The following is a 21,038-nucleotide window of genomic DNA, read 5'->3' as shown; positions in this document are numbered from 1 at the left end:
GATCTAGGGCCCCACCAAGTACAACTTTCATTTTTATTACTGGACAAAACCTTAAAATTGCAGGGATATTAGTAAAAACCTCTGACTGTAAGAAAGGGGATGGAATTTGCTGCTTTTTTCCCTGGAGGAACAAGATCCATTAGCCCCTCTGCTGCCCTCTCTTCCCTACTGCATTAGAACCTGATGATCCATTGGAATCAAGCTGACAGTGATAAATATAAACTTCTTTTTACAGAGAAAAATCCAAGGTGAAATAAAAGGACAAAATCCATCACACTCCCCCTAAAATGGCTGGAAAGGCTCATTAAACCCATCACAGCAAAAACCTGATTTTATTCTACACACAGCTCAGAAAAAGATGATTTTCTTTCCCCCAAATCCTTCCTGGTGGAATAGGAATTGGGAAGAGCTGCTTAACAACTCTCATATGCCATGGATGAACACCAAGGCCTGTCACTTGCAGAACAACATATTCCTTGGAGAAGATCATTCCCGAGGTGTGCACGCCCCCACCCACATGCTGATTGCCTCTCAGGGCACCATCTGATCCCAGATCCTGCAGGAATGCTGCTGCTGTGAAGGGAGTGCAGGAAGGGATCAGGAAAATGGAAAAATCTAATAAAAGCTATATCCAAAGGAGACTGAATAAATCTCTGGTAAAGGCCTTATGTAACACAACTCGTGGCAGAACGATCTTTCTGCATGAACTCAAACAAAAAGGAACATTTGCAGCAGGTTCTTCTGTGCAGATAAAAACTGCAAAGAGTTTTTGAGGAGGGGAAAAAAGAAATTTTTTTTTCCAGTTCCACTGGAGCACAGATCCAGCACCAGACCCACCCCCTGAATCCAGGTGTTTCCAAATGATCCTGCCCAACATATCCGGAAAACCAGAGAATTTTTATCTGGTACCTTCCCTGTGTACCCAGAGCTCTCCCTGGGATAAACCTCAGAGAAAACCAACTCTACAACCACAGCTCAAAACAAGCAGGGAAGTTTCCAACTCCTTCAGAGTTCATGCTGATTACCCTGGCTCTTATCACCTACACAACCCTGACCGAGAGGAATTACAGCTTTTCCAAACTATGCGGCTCATTCCAACAGAGGCCAACCCCCCAGACCAAGCAACCTGTGGGAATGAGATTGTCTGATGCTCAGCAGCTCCTGCCGGAGCATGGGAATGGCGAGCTCCTGGCAAAGCCCCTGCACATGTGCGTGCAAGAAAACAGGAAGCTCAGACAAAGCATTTCCACAGCCAGCAAAGCCGGCTGGGCTGCGCTGGCTGCGGCGGCTCCGGGAGCTGCGGGGATGGAAAGAGGATGCGGCCCCTGCGTCTCCCGCTTGGCGCGGGGGGACAGAGAGAGCCTCGGCAGCACGGGGGAGCTGGGGACGCGGCGGGGACGTGCGGGCACTGGGCTTCGTTCGTGCACACACACGGCTTAATTCCCGTGCACACGGGTTAAATCCCGCACTCACGGGTTAGTTAATTCCCGCACACTCGGGTTAATGAATTCCCGCGCACACACGGGTTAAATCCCGCACACACACGGGTTAATGAATTCCCGCGCTCACGGGTTAATGAATTCCCGCACACACACGGGTTAACTCCCGCACACACGGGTTAATGAATTCCCGCACACACACGGGTTAACTACCGCACACACGGGTTAATGAATTAATGAATTCCCGCACACACACGGGTTAAATCCCGCACACACACGGGTTAATGAATTCCCGCACACACACGGGTTAAATCCCGCACACACACGGGTTAATGAATTCCCGCACACACACGGGTTAATGAATTCCCGCGCTCACGGGTTAATTCCCGCGCACTTGCCGCGCCGCGCCCCCGCCCCCGCCAATCAGCGCGGCGGCCGCGAGCGCTGCCATGACCATATAAGGTAAAAAGCCGCGGCCGCCGCAGTGCCGCTGCGGTGAGCGCGGGTGCGCGCGCGCGGAGGGGCGGGGCTTCCCCTGCCGCCGGTGGCCGTCCCCCCCTCCCGAGCACATGGGTGCGGGGAGCGGGGTCCCGCGGGGCTCATCCCGCCCCAAAAACACCCCCAGACCTCTCGCTCAGCGCCGGGAGGGAGCTGGGAGCCTCCAGCCCGGCAGTGATAAACCCCGGCCACAACAGAACCCTGTAATGTCAGTGAGAACTGGCAAGAAAAGCACATTAAAACGAGTAAAATCGCCCCTTTTTCTGTGCTCCCGCACCAAGGGTCAGCCACATCCCAGGTAATTCCCAGTGAGCCGCAAAGCGCTGGGATTGAGCACCACGATGTCGTTATGGGACATTTCCCCTGCAGAAATGCAGCAAGTGTATTTTTATGGCTCAATTTTAAAATTAGCCCAATCCCATGGTTGAAAATTGCCTTTTTTTTTCTTGACTATAACAACAAGGATTTTGCTGCGGGGAGCTTAATAAGTATCTGTGCTAAACAGGCTCAAAGAGAAATCCAAATTTTATTTAGGGTGTTGAAGGAACTAAAGGAACAATTTCATCAGCCCAGGCTATAAAAATAAATGCGGAATACAGGAACTGGTTAGAGCAGAGCCAGCAAAGCACTGCATTGCAAAAGAACGTGTCAGGCTGGGGGTGAGGGCCACAGCTCCTCCAGCTTCCCATGGAACCTCCTCAGATGTGGATATTAAATGCCTGTGGAAGGCAGGAATGGAACTGAGGGCACCAAGGCAGTGATAAATAAGAGAGTGGGAGGAAGAACAGAATGGATGTGAAAATAACACCAAAGATGGTACTTAAAAATGCCAAAAGGGCACTCAGAAATAACAGGAATTTCTGCCAGGGACTGAGAAAACACAGAATCATGGCATCATTAACGTTGGAAAAGCCCTCTGAGACCACTGAGTCCAACTGTTCCCCCAGCACTGCCAAGGCCATCATGTCCCCAAGTGCCACATCCACAAGGCTTTTAAATCCCTCCAGGGATGGGGACTCCATCACTGCTCAGGGCAGCCTGTTCCAGTGCCTGAGAACCCTTTCCATGAAGAACTTCTCCACAATATCCAGTCTAAACCTCCTTTTACACAACTTGAGGCTGTTCCCTCTGGGTCTGTCCCTCTTTCCTGGGAGCACAGCCTGACCCCCACTGGCTGTCCCCTCCTGTCAGGGATTTGTGGAGAACCAGAGGGTCCTCCCTGACCCTCCTTTCCTCCAGGCTGAGCCCCCAATCTCCATCATCAGATTTGTGCTCCAAACATTGGGATATAAGAGAGGAAAAGAGGGATGCACAAGCCCAGCTGTCAGCATCTGTGCTGTGATGCAGCTGAACGAGGAATTCCTAATCCAGGGCAGGGCCACCAAGTGCCACCACGCGTGGTCCAGGCAGGAGGAGGACACGTGGCCTGAGGATGAGCCCTAAGCAGGGAAGGGCTCTCATCAGAGCAGCAAGCTGAGCTATTTTGGGAGGTTGGGGTTTGGCTTTGCTTAACACGACGGAGACGTCGCTGCCTCCGCTCTGCCCTGGCCGGGTCGAAGTTGTGCTGATCCTGGGCACTAATTCTGTATTCCACAGGGCAGATCTGGAAGTGGAGCTGGGAACTGATGACAGACTGAGGACAACTTAACCACAGGCTTAAGAGAGGAGTTTGAGGGTCACAGAGAAAAGAATGTTGCAAAAAAAAGTCTTTTGATCACAAGAATTTGCTGGTTAAGCATTACAGAAAGAGATGAGAAGAATCTCCTCCAGAAGATGGATGTGACTTTTCCATTCAGGACCAGGGGCAACAGGAATGCCTTCCTTGGAACTAGCTCATTCCTCTGCATCCCTCCAAATGTGGGGCTGCAAGGAGCAATTTGGGTCAGGTGTATTCCTGAATGAATTCTGCAAGGAGCAGCTAGATTCAGATAGTTCCTGGTTTAACTTTCAAGAAGCAGCTGGGCTCAGGTGGTTCCTGGTTTAACTCTGCAAGGAGCAGTTGGATTCAGGTGGTTCAAAAAAAAGCTGAATCCCTGACAGTAGAAAAACCAGACTTGATCATAAAAAGGCTTCTAAAATACGATTCTACGTGGAAAGTTCTGCCAGAATCAGCTCAGATGAGTCAAGCAAACAGCTTGTTTGTTGTGTTTAACGTACAGAAAGCATCAGACTGATTACAGACATTAAACACATTCATACATGGCACCACTGAGCAGCCGCTGTCACCACAGCCTTCATTATTCCCAAAGAAACGTCGCGATGACAGCACAGCTGAGCAGGCAACTCAAGAAGCATTCCAGCAGCACTTACCTTGTGCAGAGGCAGCACCAGGAAGGCTCCCCCACCGCTGGCATCCACGATGATGGCCACGAAGCGGGGGTTGACGGCGCAGAAGGAGCTGTCCCAGGTGACGCGGGACACGCGGATGTCGTCGTAGCACTGGTCGTTCTTCACCGCCTGGCCGAAGACGTGCCGGAATTTGCTCTGTCGTACCACCCGCCTCATCGTGTCTGCACACAAAATGCAAAAGGAGAGGGTCAGTTGCATGGAAAGGATGTCCTGGTTGTCCAGGAGATTCCTGGACAAGGATCAACACTGGATGTTCTCATCTGCTCCATGGCCACGCTTTCGGCAACGCAGAAACACGGATTCGCTCGCTGTTCGTAGAATCGTGGAATGGTTTGGGTTGGAAGAATCCCAGAATGGTTGGGGTGGGAAGGGATCTCTGGAGATCACCCAGTCCAGCCCTCTGCCACAGCAGCGTCACCCGGAGCAGGTGACACAGGAATGCATCCAGGTGGGTTTGGGATTTCTCCAGACAGGGAGATTCCATGCCCTCCCTGGGCAGTTCCAGTGCTCGGCCACCCTCCATGGGAAGAGGTTCTTCCTCATGTTGAGGTGGAATTCCACATGGTTTAGTTTATGGCCATTGCTCCTCATCCTGTTGTTTGGCACTGGAAAGAGTCTGGCACCGTCCTCTTGGCACCAAAGACCTTAAAATCGATCCCATTCCACCCCCTGCCATGGGCAGGGACACCTTCCACTATCCCAGGTTGTTCCAAGCCCCATCCAACCTGGCCTTGGACACTTCCACCTCCACCTTAAGACCTGCCAAGTTCTCAGCCAGCTTTGCTTTTTCCTTCTTTTATTAACTAAAATTTAAGGTTGTTTTGCACCCAGCCCAACCCAACTGCATTTCCAGGGGGCTTTTACAGAATTTGCCAGTTAAGCATTAATTTCCCCACTGTAAATGTGTTCCCTGACTGCAGTAAAGGAAGTTCCTAATCCCAAAAGCAGTTTTTAGACAAGTCTCCACATATTTTCAGGGATAAATCTAGTCTTGGATTGAACTTGTTTACTTTCAAGTCAGACAGGGTCCAGAAGATGTAAATAAAAATGCAAGTTCTCAAAATCCGGTGTTCCTGTGAAGTGGTTCCACATGTTCCCTAGCTTCCAGTTCTTTCTTCTAACTCCAAAATCACCCTAAAAAAATTTGTTTCCTAGGCAGAAAGGAGTAATGGAAACAAGTTAATGACTCCAATTAACTTGGTGTGTCTGTAGCATTTCTTGAGAAAAATTATTTTCAAGAATGCTGGAGTTAGAATAGAGGAAAAGGGAATTGGTGTGGAAAATTCCAGCACCTGGGACAAGACATAGGCACAACACCAGCCTTGGACCAGGGATACAACCTATGGAGCCCTCACATCTGGGAAGGGCTTTTCCATCATCCCAGACTTTCTCCCTCAGAGAAGATGGAGCAGAAGAAGAGCCTCCATACAGCATCTTGCTTTTACATATGGGAAAAATATTTCTGTCCCAGTCTCTGGGGATAGCAAAAAAAAAAAAAAAAAAAAAAAAGGGGAAAAAATAAAAATAAGCAGAGTCCACCTCCTATCTCTCCTCCCAGAAGGTCCCCAAGCACATGGAGAGGCTGGGAAAAACTGCTCAGTCCCCAGAGCTCCTCACTCCAGTGCAATGTTCCAGAGTGAGAGACTGGGAATGTGGTTCTATCCCAAATCCCTGCTCCCAGGCTGTCTGCTGCAAAGGTGATGAAAGCTCACAGGGCTGTCTGTGACTGCAAAGGCTTCGCAGGGAAGCAAAGAGCTTGATGGCTGTTTTGTAGTCTGGGAGGTGAAATAAAAAATTAACCACGACAAAAAGCGGGATAACTGCAGGGAAGCGCTCATCAGAGCCGGGAAATGCCACGGAATGTGTTTGAAGAGGAGGGAAATGTTCCAATTAACGAAACAGACAGCTCTGCAGTGAAACTCTCCAGTTCTGCAGAGATAAGGGAGAAGGAGCAGAGCATTTGTTTTGCACCAGAGCCCATTTGGGAACTGGCACTGGTCACTTCTACAGTGGCTCAGCTGCTGGGACAGGGATGTACCAGTGCCACTGGAGCCACCAGTGTGCCCAGTTCATATGGATTTGGGGTCAGTTTTGTGGTGGGGACACCTGTCCCAGGTGTGGGGTGGAGGCCACCGAACGCCTTCATGCTCCATGGGCTCTGCTCTCCACGGAGAGCAGGTAGGGGTTCCCCACAGTACCTCTGCCATACTGATATTTTAAAGAGAATTAAGAATGTTTAAGAAAAAAATAGGTTTTAAGTGCAAAATTTTGGGAAGAAATGAGGTGTTTAAGGTGTCCACAGAAAAGAGCTATATGGAAATTGTTAATGATTTCTATCCTATTGCAGCTGAACTTAGGCTTCCTCTCTACTTCCATTAGTTACTGGAATTATGTAATGAACTTTCTTTCCCTCAGAGCACAAATCAAAGGCCTGTTCCACGATGGACACACCCCGGAACACCCGAGTGTGATGGGAAGTCATAAACCAGGAGCTGCTCTCCAGCTCCAGCCAGCAGGTGAGAGCACTAACTAAAATCATGGAATGGTTTGGCTTGGAAGGGACCTTAAAACTCATCCACTTCCACCTCCTGCCATAGGCAGGGACACCTTGCACTACTCCTATCCAACCTGGCCTTGGACACTTCCAGCATGATCCCAGCCTCACCAAATCATGCACAAAGAAAAGGTGAATTTCAACTCCAAGATGCCCAAATGCCAAGAAATGCTGAAGTCTCAAGCTTCAGTTAAGACACATCATAAAAAATGCAGTTCCACGCCCAGTTACTGATTTGTGTCGACTCATTCCGAGCCCTGTCACACAATTCCCTCCCGAGGGCTCCTCCCAGAGCTGGGAAGGCTCAGCTGAACCTCTGAGTCCATGGCCAGGTCTGGCAGTGAGCACCACGCAAGAGCAGCATCACCCCCATTTTCCCACCATTCCAGGTGACCCCAGGCCACGCCCAGGATATTGGGAATGTTCTCCCAAGCCCAGTGTGACACCTCAGCCCTGTCCCACCCCCTGCAGCAAACCCTGCCTGCACAACTCATCCAGGAGCAGCGAAAAGGCTCCTGCTTTGTGCACGGTGGATTTCCAGGAGTGTTCACCCCCTGGCAACATTCCCACCCTGCTGTGAATCCAGATTAAAATCAGACTGTTGGGAAGAAGGTAAAGAGAAGGTTTGAACTTGTCGTGCTGAGCCAGCACAGCAAATTGCCTGGAATCACATCCCACAAAGCCAGGGGGCTGGGAATGGGGCTGCTCCAGTGCTGGCAATTCAGGTGTGATGGTTACAAAGGATTATTTGTATCACTTGGATAATTGTATCACTTCTTCACTTGATCAATACCAGAACAGCAGGAAAAAAATATTAAATTTCAAATATCAGATGCTGGGGATCTGTCACCCCTTCCACTTTCACAGAAGAGAAACTCTTTACCCCATGGTGAAATCCAGCTACTTGATTTCCCTCATTTTCACCCTCTGATGCAAAGGGTAATCATTCGGTTTTCTATAAATGACTTTTTAAAAATGCAGAGAGTTCAGATGCCTCCAAAAATATCCTCATTTGTTCCAAAGGGATCTGTTGGAACACACCTTCCCTGCCCTCTTCCCCACCTACAGCTCATCATCCTTAGCAGGAACTCTCTGATCAACACATGGTGAGCAGCCTCCAAGTGCTCATTTCCATAGCAAAGGGAGTGATTCTTGGCGTTGGATCAGAGCCATTTTGATCTGGCAGCTCTCCAAGGAGAAGGAGGGGGGGAATGTGCTGGTCGTGGTTGGAAGGAGCAGCGGCTGCGACTCTTTCAGCTCAGCAGGGAGAGCAGGTGAAAAACCCAACGAGGGGAGAGGGAGCCTGAGCACCCCAAAAAGAGTACCAGCCCTGCCACAGACTGTCCCTAAATGGGAAGAGTGTTTAGTTTCCTCTTTGCTTCTCAATCCTGCCGTGCAAAGGATGCCCTCTCTTCTCCTCTTCCTCCTAATCCATCTCCAAGAAAATCCACAGCTCAGTTTGGTTGCTGCAGGTTCTCTCAGCAGGGTCACAGGCAGCAGCTCCAGGCCTGGCCAATTCATGGAAAGGTTTGGAAGGATCATGAAAGGTCATCCTCTTCCACCCCCTGCCATGGGCAGGGACACCTCCCAGCCTGGCCTTGGGATCCAGGGGCATCACAGCTTCTCTGGGAAACCCGAGCCAGGGCCTCACCACCTTCATAGTCAGGAATTGCTTCCCAGTATCCCATCTAAATCTACCCTCTTTTGTCTTAAAGAAATTCCCCCTTGTCCTGTCACTCCATCCTTTATCCAAAGTCCCTCTCCAGCTCTCCTGGAGTCCCTTTAGGCACTGGAAATGGCTCTAAGGTCTCCATGGAGCCTCCTCTTCTCCAGGTGAACACCCCCAGCTCTCCCAGCCTGGCTCCAGAGCAGAGGGGCTCCAGCCCTCAAAGCAGCTCCGTTGCCTCCCCTGGACCTGCTCTAACAGGTCCATGTCTTTTTTGTGCCACTTTTAGGATTACCAAGTGAGACAGCAACACCTGAGATGATTCAGCCTAAGGAAAGGCTGATTCAGCCTCTATCACACTTGCAAAAGGATGACCTGGGTGGTTCGGGGAACCTTGAGAAGTGACTTTGGAAATACCCAAGTGGGTAAGGAAGTGTATCCATGGCTAATGGGGCTGTGCTGGGGATTTTCTCTTAGGAAGTGAACTTGGAACATGAGCATTACAAAAAGAAGTTAATTAGATCATTATCTATGCTGTTAAACGTTGGCTAAGGAACTCCCTACCCACTTGCTAGACAGAACATATTTTTGGGGGGTAAAGTGCGAAATTAGAGGATTTAAAACCTCCTGACTGGGAGCTGAAAGGCCTTTAAATTTAGCCAGAGTTACAACCCTCAGCAAAATTAAAACAGAAGCTTTGGACACCCTGCAAAGGCCTCCACAATAGAAGTGCTGACAGATCTACGGCTGCTGAGCTCCTGGATCCCGCTCGGCCACACACGGCATCTTGGTGGGGACAGAGGAACGAGCCTTCAAACCTCTTATTTATTCCCTCCCTGAGTGACTTCCAGCTGAATTTTACCAAAACTTTGGGTTCATCTGCCAGTTTGTGCCCTCTGAACAGCCCAGCCCTTGTGGCAGCTTTTGAAAGGACCCTGGAAAGGCTGGACGCCGCCGGCCGCGCTCGCACAGGGACACTTTTCATTCCGCTCCTTTCTGATCTCCCATCACGATGTGTCACAAGAGCTACCATGAGTTTGCCCATTTTCCTGTTTATAAAGGATTTATCTGTCTCAAGAATCCAACAGATGGATTTCTGTGGCTTCGGAGGGTTTGCAGCCTGCTTATGCAAGAGGAAATGCATCCTGCTAGGGAACACTTACAGGAAAACCCCCCACTAATGGCAAAATCCTGCTCAGCCCATGTGATTGTGATCCCTTCTGGAAAGGGAGGCATTGGAATAAAAGGCCAGTTGAAGTCAGACAGCCAGAGGCTACTGTTAAGGGGGGTGAGGAGATACAAATCCAGTGAATAGGAAGAACAGCATTTAGAAAAGTACTTGGGACTGGAAAGGCTCTTCCTTAAGTGGAAAAAGTCAAGTTGCAGCTGTTGATGGTGAATCCCCAAACTCCCAGTCTGAGCCTTGCTGAGGAGCTTTGGAATCCAGTCATGATTGTTAAAAAATGAGAAGCAGATTAAGAAAAATAAAAATTAAGAGGTCAATGGTTGGACTTGATGATCTTAAAGGTCTTTTCCAACATCAATAATTCTATAGGCAGTGCACCAGCAGCAATTATGGATGGTGTTATGGGATGGATGGGGTCCAGGGGTCAGCATGGACAGGGTCCCATTGGTGAAACTGCAACATGGGAAAGCCCAGAGGATCCCCAAATACCAACTGTGAGGCCTCAGTGGCCTCAGCTGGGCTGAACCTCTTGGGCCTCATCAGCAAAACCTCACCAGCAAACCAGCTCTGTGCTCAGAGCTGGTTTTACAAAAAAATCTAGGAAGTGTGTTACAATCCTAAACCCAAACCAGGCCATGGATGTTGCAAGCTGCCCCTGGCATGGAGAGAACACCCTCTGGGAGCAGAGCTGAGCCACATCTGCAGAGCAGTTTGCCATCATGGAGATAAGCACCAGAGAAAAGCCCACAAGGAATCTGCTAATTCCTTCCTGGGAGCACTTTGAACATCCTATGGAAGATAAGGTAGAGAGGCTCACTGGAAGGGAGGACAGAGGCATTCAGAGGGTTTGAGGCCATTAAAACACCTCCATCCCCTCGTGCTCCTCATGGCAAGGATGGCTCCTGAGCCAAGAGCTGCACCCACTGAGAAAAGGCACAGAGACCTCCAGGTTTTTTTCCTAATTTCTCCCTTCTGGCATTTTTTCACTCCAGAGCCTTGGCTGTGAAAGCTCTGGGGTTCTCAGTGACCCAGGGCCATGCCCAGTCACAGGGCCAGGGACACACCTGCCCTGGGCTCAGTCCAGCTGCACACCTATTCCAGGGAAATCTTCCACCACTGTCACCAGCATGTCACCAACAAGGCTGGAGGAGGAATCAGTATAATAAAATCCCAGAATGGTTTGGTTTGGGTTGGAAGAGGAATTAAAGCTCACCCAGTTCCACCCCCTGCCATGGGCAGGGACACCTTCCACTAGCCCAGGTTGCTCCAAGCCCTGTCAAACCTGGCCCTGGACCAGGGATGGGGCAGCCACAGCTTCTCTGGGCACCCTGGGCCTCACCACCCTCACAGGGAACAATTTCTCCTATTATCTCATCTAAATCTACCCTTGTTCAGTTTGAACCCATTCCCCCCTGTCCTGTCACTCCATGCTCTTGGAGAACTTCATCTCCCTCTCCAAGGATCCATGGAACCAAAGAACTCAGTCTCGTGATTCGAAACCTTGCAAGACTTGAGCAAAGAAGGATGTGGGGGGAAAAAATGTCACATGGCCACAAAAAGTTCAGCTCACCCCACAACTTCACACGAAAGCAGAAAAAGGGAACAGCCACGAATGCCTTGATGCAGTTTCTGTGCTTTTAAACACAACTCTCATCCCTCTGTGTATCCCTTTTCCAATCAATCCATATCCAGTCCATTGCTGACAGAACTGTTGTTTTCAGCTGTTCAGAGTTATTTAAAACAAAGGTGAACACTACTACAGATGGTCACAATTCCAAAACACATCATATTTGTGTGCAGATTATTTTCAGCCTTTGGTTACTTGAGCCTAGGTTGAGCAAGACCCTGCCATCTGATTTCACTTCATTTTAAAGACAAAAAGCTGGAATATGAACTTAATACTGAAATTTCCAGCTGTTCTACCACTGGCAAGATTCTATTTTGGGATGGGAACCTAAACCACAAACTACCAGGGAATTTGATTATATCTCAACTGGGGAGTCCAGCACATTCAAAAATGTAACACAACCCAAACTTTGAATAAACTGAAATTTCTGTTCTGGACAAAGTGCAAGGTGTTGGCTGCAACCTGTGAAACACTTGATACAACTCTGGATTTCAGAGCTGTAACCTGAAATGATCATATGAAAACCTTCAGAATATGAAGAACTCTTGAGTCAGAAGTGTCTGTAGAGCTCAAATCTCCCAGGATCACCAAGGACTCGTTATTTCCTGAGGGTTTACCTGTGTGTGCTCGTCTCACATCTCCCCCCCGGGGCTATTTTCACTTCAGGATTTCCAGGGATAAATAATTAATCTTTTTGGGGAATCACCTGGTTGTGGAAGGTATCCCTGCCTGTGGCAGGGAGGTGGAATGAGATGAGCTTGAAGCTCCCTTCCAAGCCAAACCCTTCTGGGATGATCTTACCCCTCCCACACCCTGTCACTGTATCTCCACATCCAGCATTACATCATTGACCATAATTTGCAGTGACAAAAGGACGCCGCAGTTAAAGTCATTACCCCGAACTGAGAGCGTTGTCTGGCTTCATTTAATCTGTGTCATCTACCAGAAAGGCAGAGCAATGAATGCACACAAAAATCATTACATGAAATAATTCAGCAGGAGCCATAGAGTGATGGGGAACCAGCAAAGGGAGACACCAGCAGGAATGGGAGTTCTGCTGCACTGGAGCAGCAGCCTCCAAACAACCTCTTCTTTTGGGTTTATATATTTTAGAGCATCCTCTAAAAGCTGGCACTAAAGCTGGCACTAAAGCTGCCCCACCTCATAGGTGGTGGGGGATGTTACCATAAGCTGGACAAAAAAGGGTATTAAAATGAAAAGAGGAGAGCAAAGTGGAGATGAAAACAAAGGATTAAAACTCAGGACAAAACCTCATAAAGGCAAGTAGCATACAAAATAAAGGGCTAGGAGAGCAGGGATTGAACATTCCAGGTGCCTCAGTGCATTCAAATCCAGGCTGGAGTATGGAAGGTGTCCCTGCCCATGGCAGGGGGTGGAATGAGATCAGCTTTAAGGTCCCTTCCGACCCAAACCATTCTAACATTCTGTGATCCCTGCATTTCAGCTTCTGCTTTTGCTGCCAGCACAGACAGTTGCACAGTGGTTGGACACCACAGAAGCTTTTTACTGGACAAGGAAAGGGAAACCTCCCACACACTCCCACCTCCGACACTGCTGTTCCAGCAGCCGACCACAGAAGGTCGTGGCCTTTCACATCATCCCCTCCAAAAATCCTTCCTTTTCTTTTCCACTGGAATAAACACCAGAGAAATTTCTTTGCACGGTGTATCCCATCCACTGCCAGGAGACAGAGCAATATCCTGAACAACAGCCCTGGGAGCTGCAGCCAGAGACACCACAGCAGCCCCAGGGATGCTCCTGACACCCATGGGGAGGAGGGAAGAACAGGGCTCCAGACCACGCTGTGATCCCAAGGGAAACACAAGCAGGAGTGCACAGCTCTCCCAGGATTCCAGCAAAGGGAATCCAGTGATAAAATGCTTCTCCCCAGCACTGACCTAGTTCTCTTATCAGAGCTAACAGGGAAGTAGCAATCTGGTCAGAGCTGCTGCCCCAACCCGCTGGATTCCTCTCTCACTCAAAGGTTACATGCCAGCATTTTCCAGACTGTATTCCTGAGATACATTGGAGGCTTTTCTTTTTTTTGGGCAAAGGTTGGTGGTTATGAACAGAAAAAGAGCTGTTCTCCAGCACAGCTTCATGAAATTCTCACCAAATCACCACCAGATCCCAGCATTCCAAACCAACCAAGCAAGCACCTTTTTCTAACAGAAAAGGTGTTGTCCCTTGTCCAAAGTTCCTCTCCAGCTCTTCTGAAGCCCCTTTAGGCACTGGAAGGAGCTCTAAGGTCTCCCTGGAGCCTTTTCTTCTCCAGATGAGCACCCCCAGCTCTCCCAGCCTGGCTCCAGAGCAGAGGGGCTCCAGCCCAATCCCCAGAGGAATAGATAAGCTGTTTTTCATTCCTCAATTGCAACATCCCTTGGCATTCACAGGAAAAAATTCTAAACATTAAAGGTGTTTTAAGAGGTAAATAGTCTCACAGATAAAAGGCTGCATGTCCCAGAGCACTGTTCTCCTAGAGAACTGCACCATCAGGGAACCAGGACCTGCAGAACCCTCTGCTCCAAACACCAAATTAACTGGGACACAAATTCCTTCCAACTCCAGAATAAGGCAGAAACAACAGATCAGCACAACCAAGGCTCCCAAAGAGCCTGGCCAAGAGTGAGTCAGACTGACCAAGCGAGGAGCAGTGTTCTCCACATGACCTGGCCTGACCACAGTGGCTCTGAGTTCTGCTGGACCGAGCACAGCTCCCAGCCCCGCCGGGAGCCCGCGGAGAAGCGGAGCTGCCTTGGGGAATGTGACCTGGGAGCAGCAGGATGACCAAGTGCAATGGCAGCACCTCATGGATAACACCACATCTCCTGCTGTAACAGCACACAGGATGGGCTGGAGTCTGGAGAACATCTCAGGTAGGCTGGAGGTACAGCACAGAGCAGTGTGGTCCATCACACTGGAATTTCGAGTGGACACACTCTGCTCCAAAAAGTGACAATGAGCTTGGCTGGCACAACCTGAGTAACACCTTCCACCTCTCAACAACACCCACCCAACAGGTGAGGCCCCCACACTGAACTGCTTTTAATGTTCTCAAAATAACCCAAACAACGGTGAATTGTCAAAGACAAGACAACATCCTCACCCCAGGACGTGGGAGGTTCAGGCTGGACAATGCCAACATCTCGGATTTTAGTGCAGAACAAACAAGCTGCAAAATGAATCTCAGTGCTCCCAGTTGGAACTGGCGTGTGTTTCTCCACATTTCCATTTGCTGTCCTGCCAGCTCTTCTGGCCAAGCAGCCTATAATTCCAAGAGCACCATTGTCATTCCGTCCTGTTTCCGTAACGTGCAATTTGAAATCAGGGCTGGGGGAGGGAGGATGGGGCAGGAGGAGGCTGAAACTCAAATCCAGATAGTTCAATCTGCTAACTTGATTTTAAATCCCTGTCTCATGGTGCCAATTACAGCCCCCCAAACAACTGTTTTAGCAGAAGCTTCCAAATTCAAACACATTTCCTCTGTCCTACAGATGTTCTTTCTCACTGACCTGTCATGGGACAACAATGAGGGGGCACAACCTGGTGTCAGACCATAAGGGTGACACAAAGCACCTTTCCCACTTCTCTGGGCAGGGAAGAAACCAAAAATTAACTTAGGGAAGTGGATTTAGTCTATTAAGGCGCTTTAATAAACATTCTAGGTTGTGAAGATTTCAGATTCCTACCCGTGTCCTTGACACCTCCGTGGCCCCACATCCACCTCTGAGCTTCCCTGACAGGGAGAATCACACCCACCCCAACACTGGGCAAAGGCTGATTCCTTGGGGAATTCTTGCACCTTCAGCTGGCTGCTCTCAGCTGGAGAACTGGTTTCCAGTGAAAAATTACAGCCTGTGCCTTGATGACCTTTAAGCTTTACTTACCTCTTGGTTTGACAGTCACGTTGCTGCACGTGCAGCCCACACTTCCAGTCCTTTGGGAATCCCTGTGGCATTTCCAGCAGCTCCAGAGGAGCCCGGCCAAAACAACAGAATTACACCCAGATAAGCCCAGCTGGTTTTTATGGGAGCTTGCAGAGCACTTAAGAATACCCTGAGTAGAGCAGAAGACGGACGTGGCAAAGCAGGGATACAAAGAACAAAAAGATAACCTTTACCCCCAAAAGAAACATCAGGGAGCCAAGGGAAGAACAGAGAGATAACCCCAGGGTAGCCTGGCCCTAACCAGGGGCACCCACCTTAAACAGCAGCACCTTTAAACACCACACAGAACAAACTGTTCCAGAAAGGAGCAATTTTTCTGGCAGTGGCCAAGAAAAAGATGCTGGAAGCACAGCAACACTGAGCTAGAAGAGCTTTGTGCCCACCCTTCAGGCTGTGCTGAAGCAGAATATATTGCAGAGGAATGTCTGGCAACTTGTGTTTGCCTAAGTTGGCTCAGGATTCTCTCCTGCCTTGCAAATTGATCTCAGCAGATCCAAAAATTCAAATAAACTTTAAAAAGTATCACTGAAAACTTAAGAAAAATGAAATACACCTCCTGCTCTGAATGAGACAGCTTTGGGCCTCCAACCTCCAAACTATGGTATCATTCATATAAGTACTGCAGAAGGGAATTAAGTAAGAAATTAAAAGTCATTTATCCACATGTACACATCCCACCATATGTGCTGGGGCAAATACCTGAAGCATGTGTAAAACAACAACTCCACTTAGTAGTACCTGCTACAAGTAGTACGTGCTAAAAGTATTCCCAGCCTAGGACCTGCCAGACCCTGAGTAAAACATGTCACCTCACATTCCCAGCTTGGAAGGAAGGATTCCAATCTGTTTCACACAGGTATGATGAAAAATGCCAAGGAAATGCCAAGCAGACACCCTGAGTCAGCTGGGAGATCCAGATTCCAGCAGGAAGCAACAAACCATGAGGGCTTTTTAAGTATTTAAAGTGAAAAGGGGAGGAAAAAAAGCTACTCTAGGAGGTAATTCCAGCCCTGAGCAGGTGTCTGAGCATTGAGGCTTTGCTGATGACAATCTTCCCTATCAAGCCATCATCTGCCCAGCATGGCCAGTTTGCCCAGTTCCCAAGGGACATGCTGCTTCCCAAGGATTGAATTTGTTACTGCCTGCTAATCCCTGGAGCTGCTAATTACACCCATTATCAGTTTGTCCAGCATCCAGGTCTGGCACACTGTAAAATGTCAAGTCCTCATCAGGTTTACAAACTGGTTTGGGTTAGCAGGGACCTTAAAGCCCAACCCATTCCACCTCCTGCCATGGGCAGGGACACCTTCCACTAGCTCAGGTTGCTCCAAACCCCATCCAACCTGGCCCTGGACACTTCCAGGGATCCAGGGGCAGACACAGCTGCTCTGGGCACCTCGTGCCAGGGCCTTGCCACCCTCACAGGGAAGAATTTCTTCCTTAAATCTAAGTCAAATTTCCCCTTTTTCAGTTTGAGTCCATCGCTCCTTGTCCTGTCACAACAGTTCCTGATGAAAGAATGCTTAGGAACGGGATGATGCAAAACGTGCTGCTTTAATACTGCAGATTTTTATGTTTATTTGGGAGGAACAATGGATTTTCAAGGACTCCGGAACACGGTCTCTATGGCAACTATATGCAGAACCAGGGGGGAGGGAGAGGAAGTTCCCATATTTCCAAATACTCAGAACTGAGTGATTTGAACACCATTTTCCAGGGATTACTTAAACCAGGAACTGCAGGTGCAATGCACTGCCCAGGTTCATACAGGGATGCAAACAAGGAGTAGTTTCAGGCACACCATTCCCATGGAGTTTTAGGAAATCCTGCTCAGACACATCTGCTAAAAAATGTGCAGAAATGTGCCTTAATATTCAGCTCAGAAGAATTATTACCTATGTGCTTGCTCGTACATATATGGCAGCCAAAATCTGGAAAACCACAGGGAAATCTTGGTCCTTCCTAAGGGGAAAATTTGGCCTCAAGCACAGCTCAGCAACACTCCAAGGAGAGCTGTGAGCTCATCTCAGCATCAGGCTGAGCTTTAATCACTTTAAGTCAGATCCCACCACTGGTTTATTTCCACTGCTCTTTCAAATTCAATTATTAAAAAAGGAAAACAAGACAAACCTAATTATGCTGGGCTGAGAGGCCCAGTTTAATGTCAGAGTCACTGCAACTTCTCCCACCAAGAGCCAGACCTCAAACGTCACCACAGGCTCAGCAAAAAGCAGATTAGAGATCATTTATTGTTATCACCAATACAAAGCCAGTGGTGTTGAAGAAGCAAAGTGGTCATGCTGACGAAATTGTCCTTTCCCTAGATTCTGCCTTGATTCTCCCTCTAAATCATCAGCACAGAGGAGAAATGGTCCAAAAGGCCACGTTTTGTCACTTCCAGACCAAGGAGGTCTCTTTCATCCACCACGGGCACATCAAGAGCTGTCAAAACCCGCCGGTTTTCCCTTTGGAGGCAGGAGCAGATGTCATTTTCAGTATTTCTCTGTCAATTTCCTGACCTACAGAGTAGGATTTTCAAGTTTTCAGGATGTTCCATCACAAAATCCTCTTCCATTTGAGGTGTCTCCTCCAAGGGATCCCTCCTGTCTTATTGGCATCAGGAATTTCATGGGATTACCCACTTGTCACACCAACAGCCACCTTTTACTTTCCAGCTACATCATTATCTGCAGCCATTAATCCTGATTGGATTTATATTCCCTACACAACCCCACAAACACAACTAATGGCTGGTGATACAACTAATGGCTGGTATATTCCATTAGGATCCTCTCCAGACAATTTGTTCCTCCAAGGACAAGCCCTGCAAAGCTGCCAATGGAACCTGGGAGCAGCTGAGCAGTTCTGTGTCACGCTGGTATTTCACATGCCTATGTGTGGTTTGAGATGAGAAAAGCCACAAAAAGTCATGTACTGAACAATTATAACCTCAAAAAGAAACAAATAATCCATTTTTTTGCACGGTTACTCACTGGAGGAAAAGCAGAACAAAGCAATCCTATTAACAGATAAAAAGAAAGGGCCCAGTAAACAATTCCCAACCATACTGGTGGAGCCAACACATCCAGAAAAATGAACTTTCACTGCTGCTTTCCTGAGTCACTCAGCTAAGCCCAAAACCTTTTTGTGCTTCATTTTAACTTGGTGTTCACGACCACCAGCAACAGTACAGAATGTGACAAAAACTCAGCAGTTCCCATCTTGTCAGCACAGGCCACCAGCAGCCTGGCTCTTCACACATGGCTCCAGGAGCTGCCTAAACTGAAGTTCTAAGCAGTTTCTAATCATACCAATTTCAGAGTTATCCACCAGAATATGCCAGCCCAAAAATATTAAGTGGGGGAGACTACAGGGAGCAAGCTAGAGGAGAACACAGACATTTAATTCTTGTTCCTATGCCCTGCAAAGGCTTAAACTGGGGCACTTCAAATCCTCAGTGAGTTTCTGTTCCAACACATCCTCAGAGAAGGGCTGAGATTATCACAAAAACCTCAGTAAAACAAAATCAAAACAAACAAAACCAGACTTTAAAAGTCAAGTGAAAATGTGCCTGTGAGCTTGCCCAAGAGGACATTCCTGGCCCTGGGAGTGGTGCACTGATGACCTCACCGAGCTGCAAACTCAGGCCAGGAAGTGTTTTGCTCGTGTCTTCAGAATGGGAAGCTGGCATCCCAGGGATATTCCTGGGAATTGATCAGCAAACGAAACCCAGGAGCATAATTCCCTCCCCATCAGAACACAACGTTTTGGTTTAATGAGCCATTGAAGTCAAATGTTGGACGTGGCCACCGCGATGTCACCGAGGGCAGAGCTGGGCACTCTGTGCTGCATCACCCAGAGAAAAGCTGATATTTCCCCCTCCTGCACATTCCTCCTCATTGCCATTAAACTGAATCCCTGCCTTTCGCTTGGAGTGAATCCCAGAAGTGACAGATGCAATAAGCATGAAGATTTCACTTGAAAAAATCCAATGATGTTTGAAAAGACAGCTCAGGAGAAGACAGAGCAATGCCAACAGAGAACACAAATGCTGATTAAAGCAATCTGGATAAAAGGCTAGAAGTGACCATTGAAAAATTACTATTATGAAGTGCTGTACTGAAACAAACACCAAGCAAATGCTGCCTGACGTGTCCCCGAGTGTGTCAGGTCTTACTGGGGCTACCGAAAACACAGAAAAACACATATACCCAAAATAAACAGGCATTGCCACAAAAGTATTTGATCTTCTACCTTTGTGTACACAGTCCTTAGCAAACACCACTATTAGCTGCAATAAAACCTTCCTGCAAGCACACAGCCATCTGGATTTTCCCCCCCCCCTTGAGCAGAAAAGATGATTCAATGCTCGTTATTCAAATGAAAATGGAATAAATCCTCTCCTGCCTCCCGCACACGACACCCGCTGCTTTCCCCACATCCAAACACGCTTCTCCCAGGACATGCTGTGCCAGTTCACACCATTTTCCCACACTCCAGAGCTTCCCTCGCGCGTGCCACGGAGGCACACAGAGGGAGAGGATGGCACCAGGTAATTTGGGAACAGCCTGGCCTAAAATTAAAACAAAATCGGGAAATTCAGCAGCGAACTGGAAAATCAGCCGCAGCCTGGTGTGTTCAGAACATCCCTCTCTGATTTTGCCACCGTCCTTGGTCTTGCTCCAGTAATCCCCACGCACATCTGCACGAACAGACGTGCTCAGACCAACTCCAGCTGCTAAAAAAACCCCAACCCTAACGCATCTCACTTATCTTCAACAATAAAACTGCTTCCATCGGGCTCACTTTTGTTTCCCGGCACCTTTCACTGCCTTGTTTTATTTTCTGCTTTTTTTCAGATCTGTCTCCTGTGCAATCAGTCAGTTAAGGCATCACGGTGTCCTACAGCTGAACCTCTGAGTGGTGGTGTTGGACACCTGCCCATGTGTCCAAGATCTTCCCTCGTGCTGTTAATGGAATCAGTGGGAATTTCATAAAGCACAGGTATGGACCAGCCTTTAAATTTCAGTCTTTGGCATAAACAACGTGGCTTCCTGCATAGGAAAACAAAGCCCAGGGACACCTGCCCACAGCAAAGGGATAGGACGAGATGGTCCTTAAGGTCCTTTCCAACCCAACCATTCCGGGATCCCCTGGTGATTCAATGACATGTCACACAGCCCAGGAGTCCACACATCTGCACAGCCTCGCAAGAGCCCCTAACAGCACCGTGACGAGGACCTGCTCTACAGGAACCTCCGAAAAATAAACCCAAACTAAACCCCCATCAGGGCGCTCATCTTTTGTCCTCTGCCATGGTGCACGGCGGGGACGGGCGCTCCGGGGGCGGCACACGCCGGTGGCACCGAGCGGCTGCTGCATCGCCGGGCGGAAAGAAAAGGGGAGGGGAAAAAGAAAAAAGGGGGGGAAAAAAAAAGGGGGGGGAAAAAAAAAAAAAAAAAAAAAAAAAAGGAAAACGTGCCGAACAAAAGCCCCCCAGCGCTGTCCCCGCCGCGGCATCAGGTGCGCGGCGGGAGCGCCCGGCGCCGCCGCCCCGCCCCGGGCTTGCCCTGCCCGGCGGCCCCGGCCGGATGCGGATGCGGCGGCGACCCCGCGCCGCTGCCTAATAAGGAGGGAGCGGGGAGCGGCCGGGGCCGAGGCGGTGCGGGGAGGGCGCTGCCGCCGCGGGCCCCGCGCTGACAGCGGCCGCCGCCTCACGGAGGGCTCGGCGGCCCCGCGCGGGAAGGGCCC

At 49.0% G+C, this 21,038-nt stretch overlaps 1 protein-coding gene across 2 annotated transcripts in view; it reads right to left on the bottom strand.

Annotated features, from left to right (window-relative positions):
* CORO1C (coronin 1C) overlaps positions 1 to 21,038 on the bottom strand; it is a 46,919-nt gene that overhangs the window by 18,754 nt on the left and 7,127 nt on the right. For both annotated transcript variants that reach the window (XM_041488269.1, XM_041488270.1), the window contains exon 2: positions 4,248 to 4,447. In XM_041488269.1, the coding sequence (XP_041344203.1) occupies positions 4,248 to 4,442 (195 nt within the window). In that variant the 5' untranslated portion in view covers positions 4,443 to 4,447. The remainder of the gene's footprint in view (positions 1 to 4,247; positions 4,448 to 21,038) is intronic.

Source organism: Pyrgilauda ruficollis, unplaced genomic scaffold, assembly GCF_017590135.1.
Source record: "Pyrgilauda ruficollis isolate IOZ18807 unplaced genomic scaffold, ASM1759013v1 scaffold9, whole genome shotgun sequence".
In the NCBI taxonomy this organism is placed as follows: domain Eukaryota; kingdom Metazoa; phylum Chordata; class Aves; order Passeriformes; family Passeridae; genus Pyrgilauda; species Pyrgilauda ruficollis.
The sequence above is the reverse complement of the archived record's forward strand: the minus strand, read 5'-3'. Positions and strand labels throughout refer to the sequence as shown.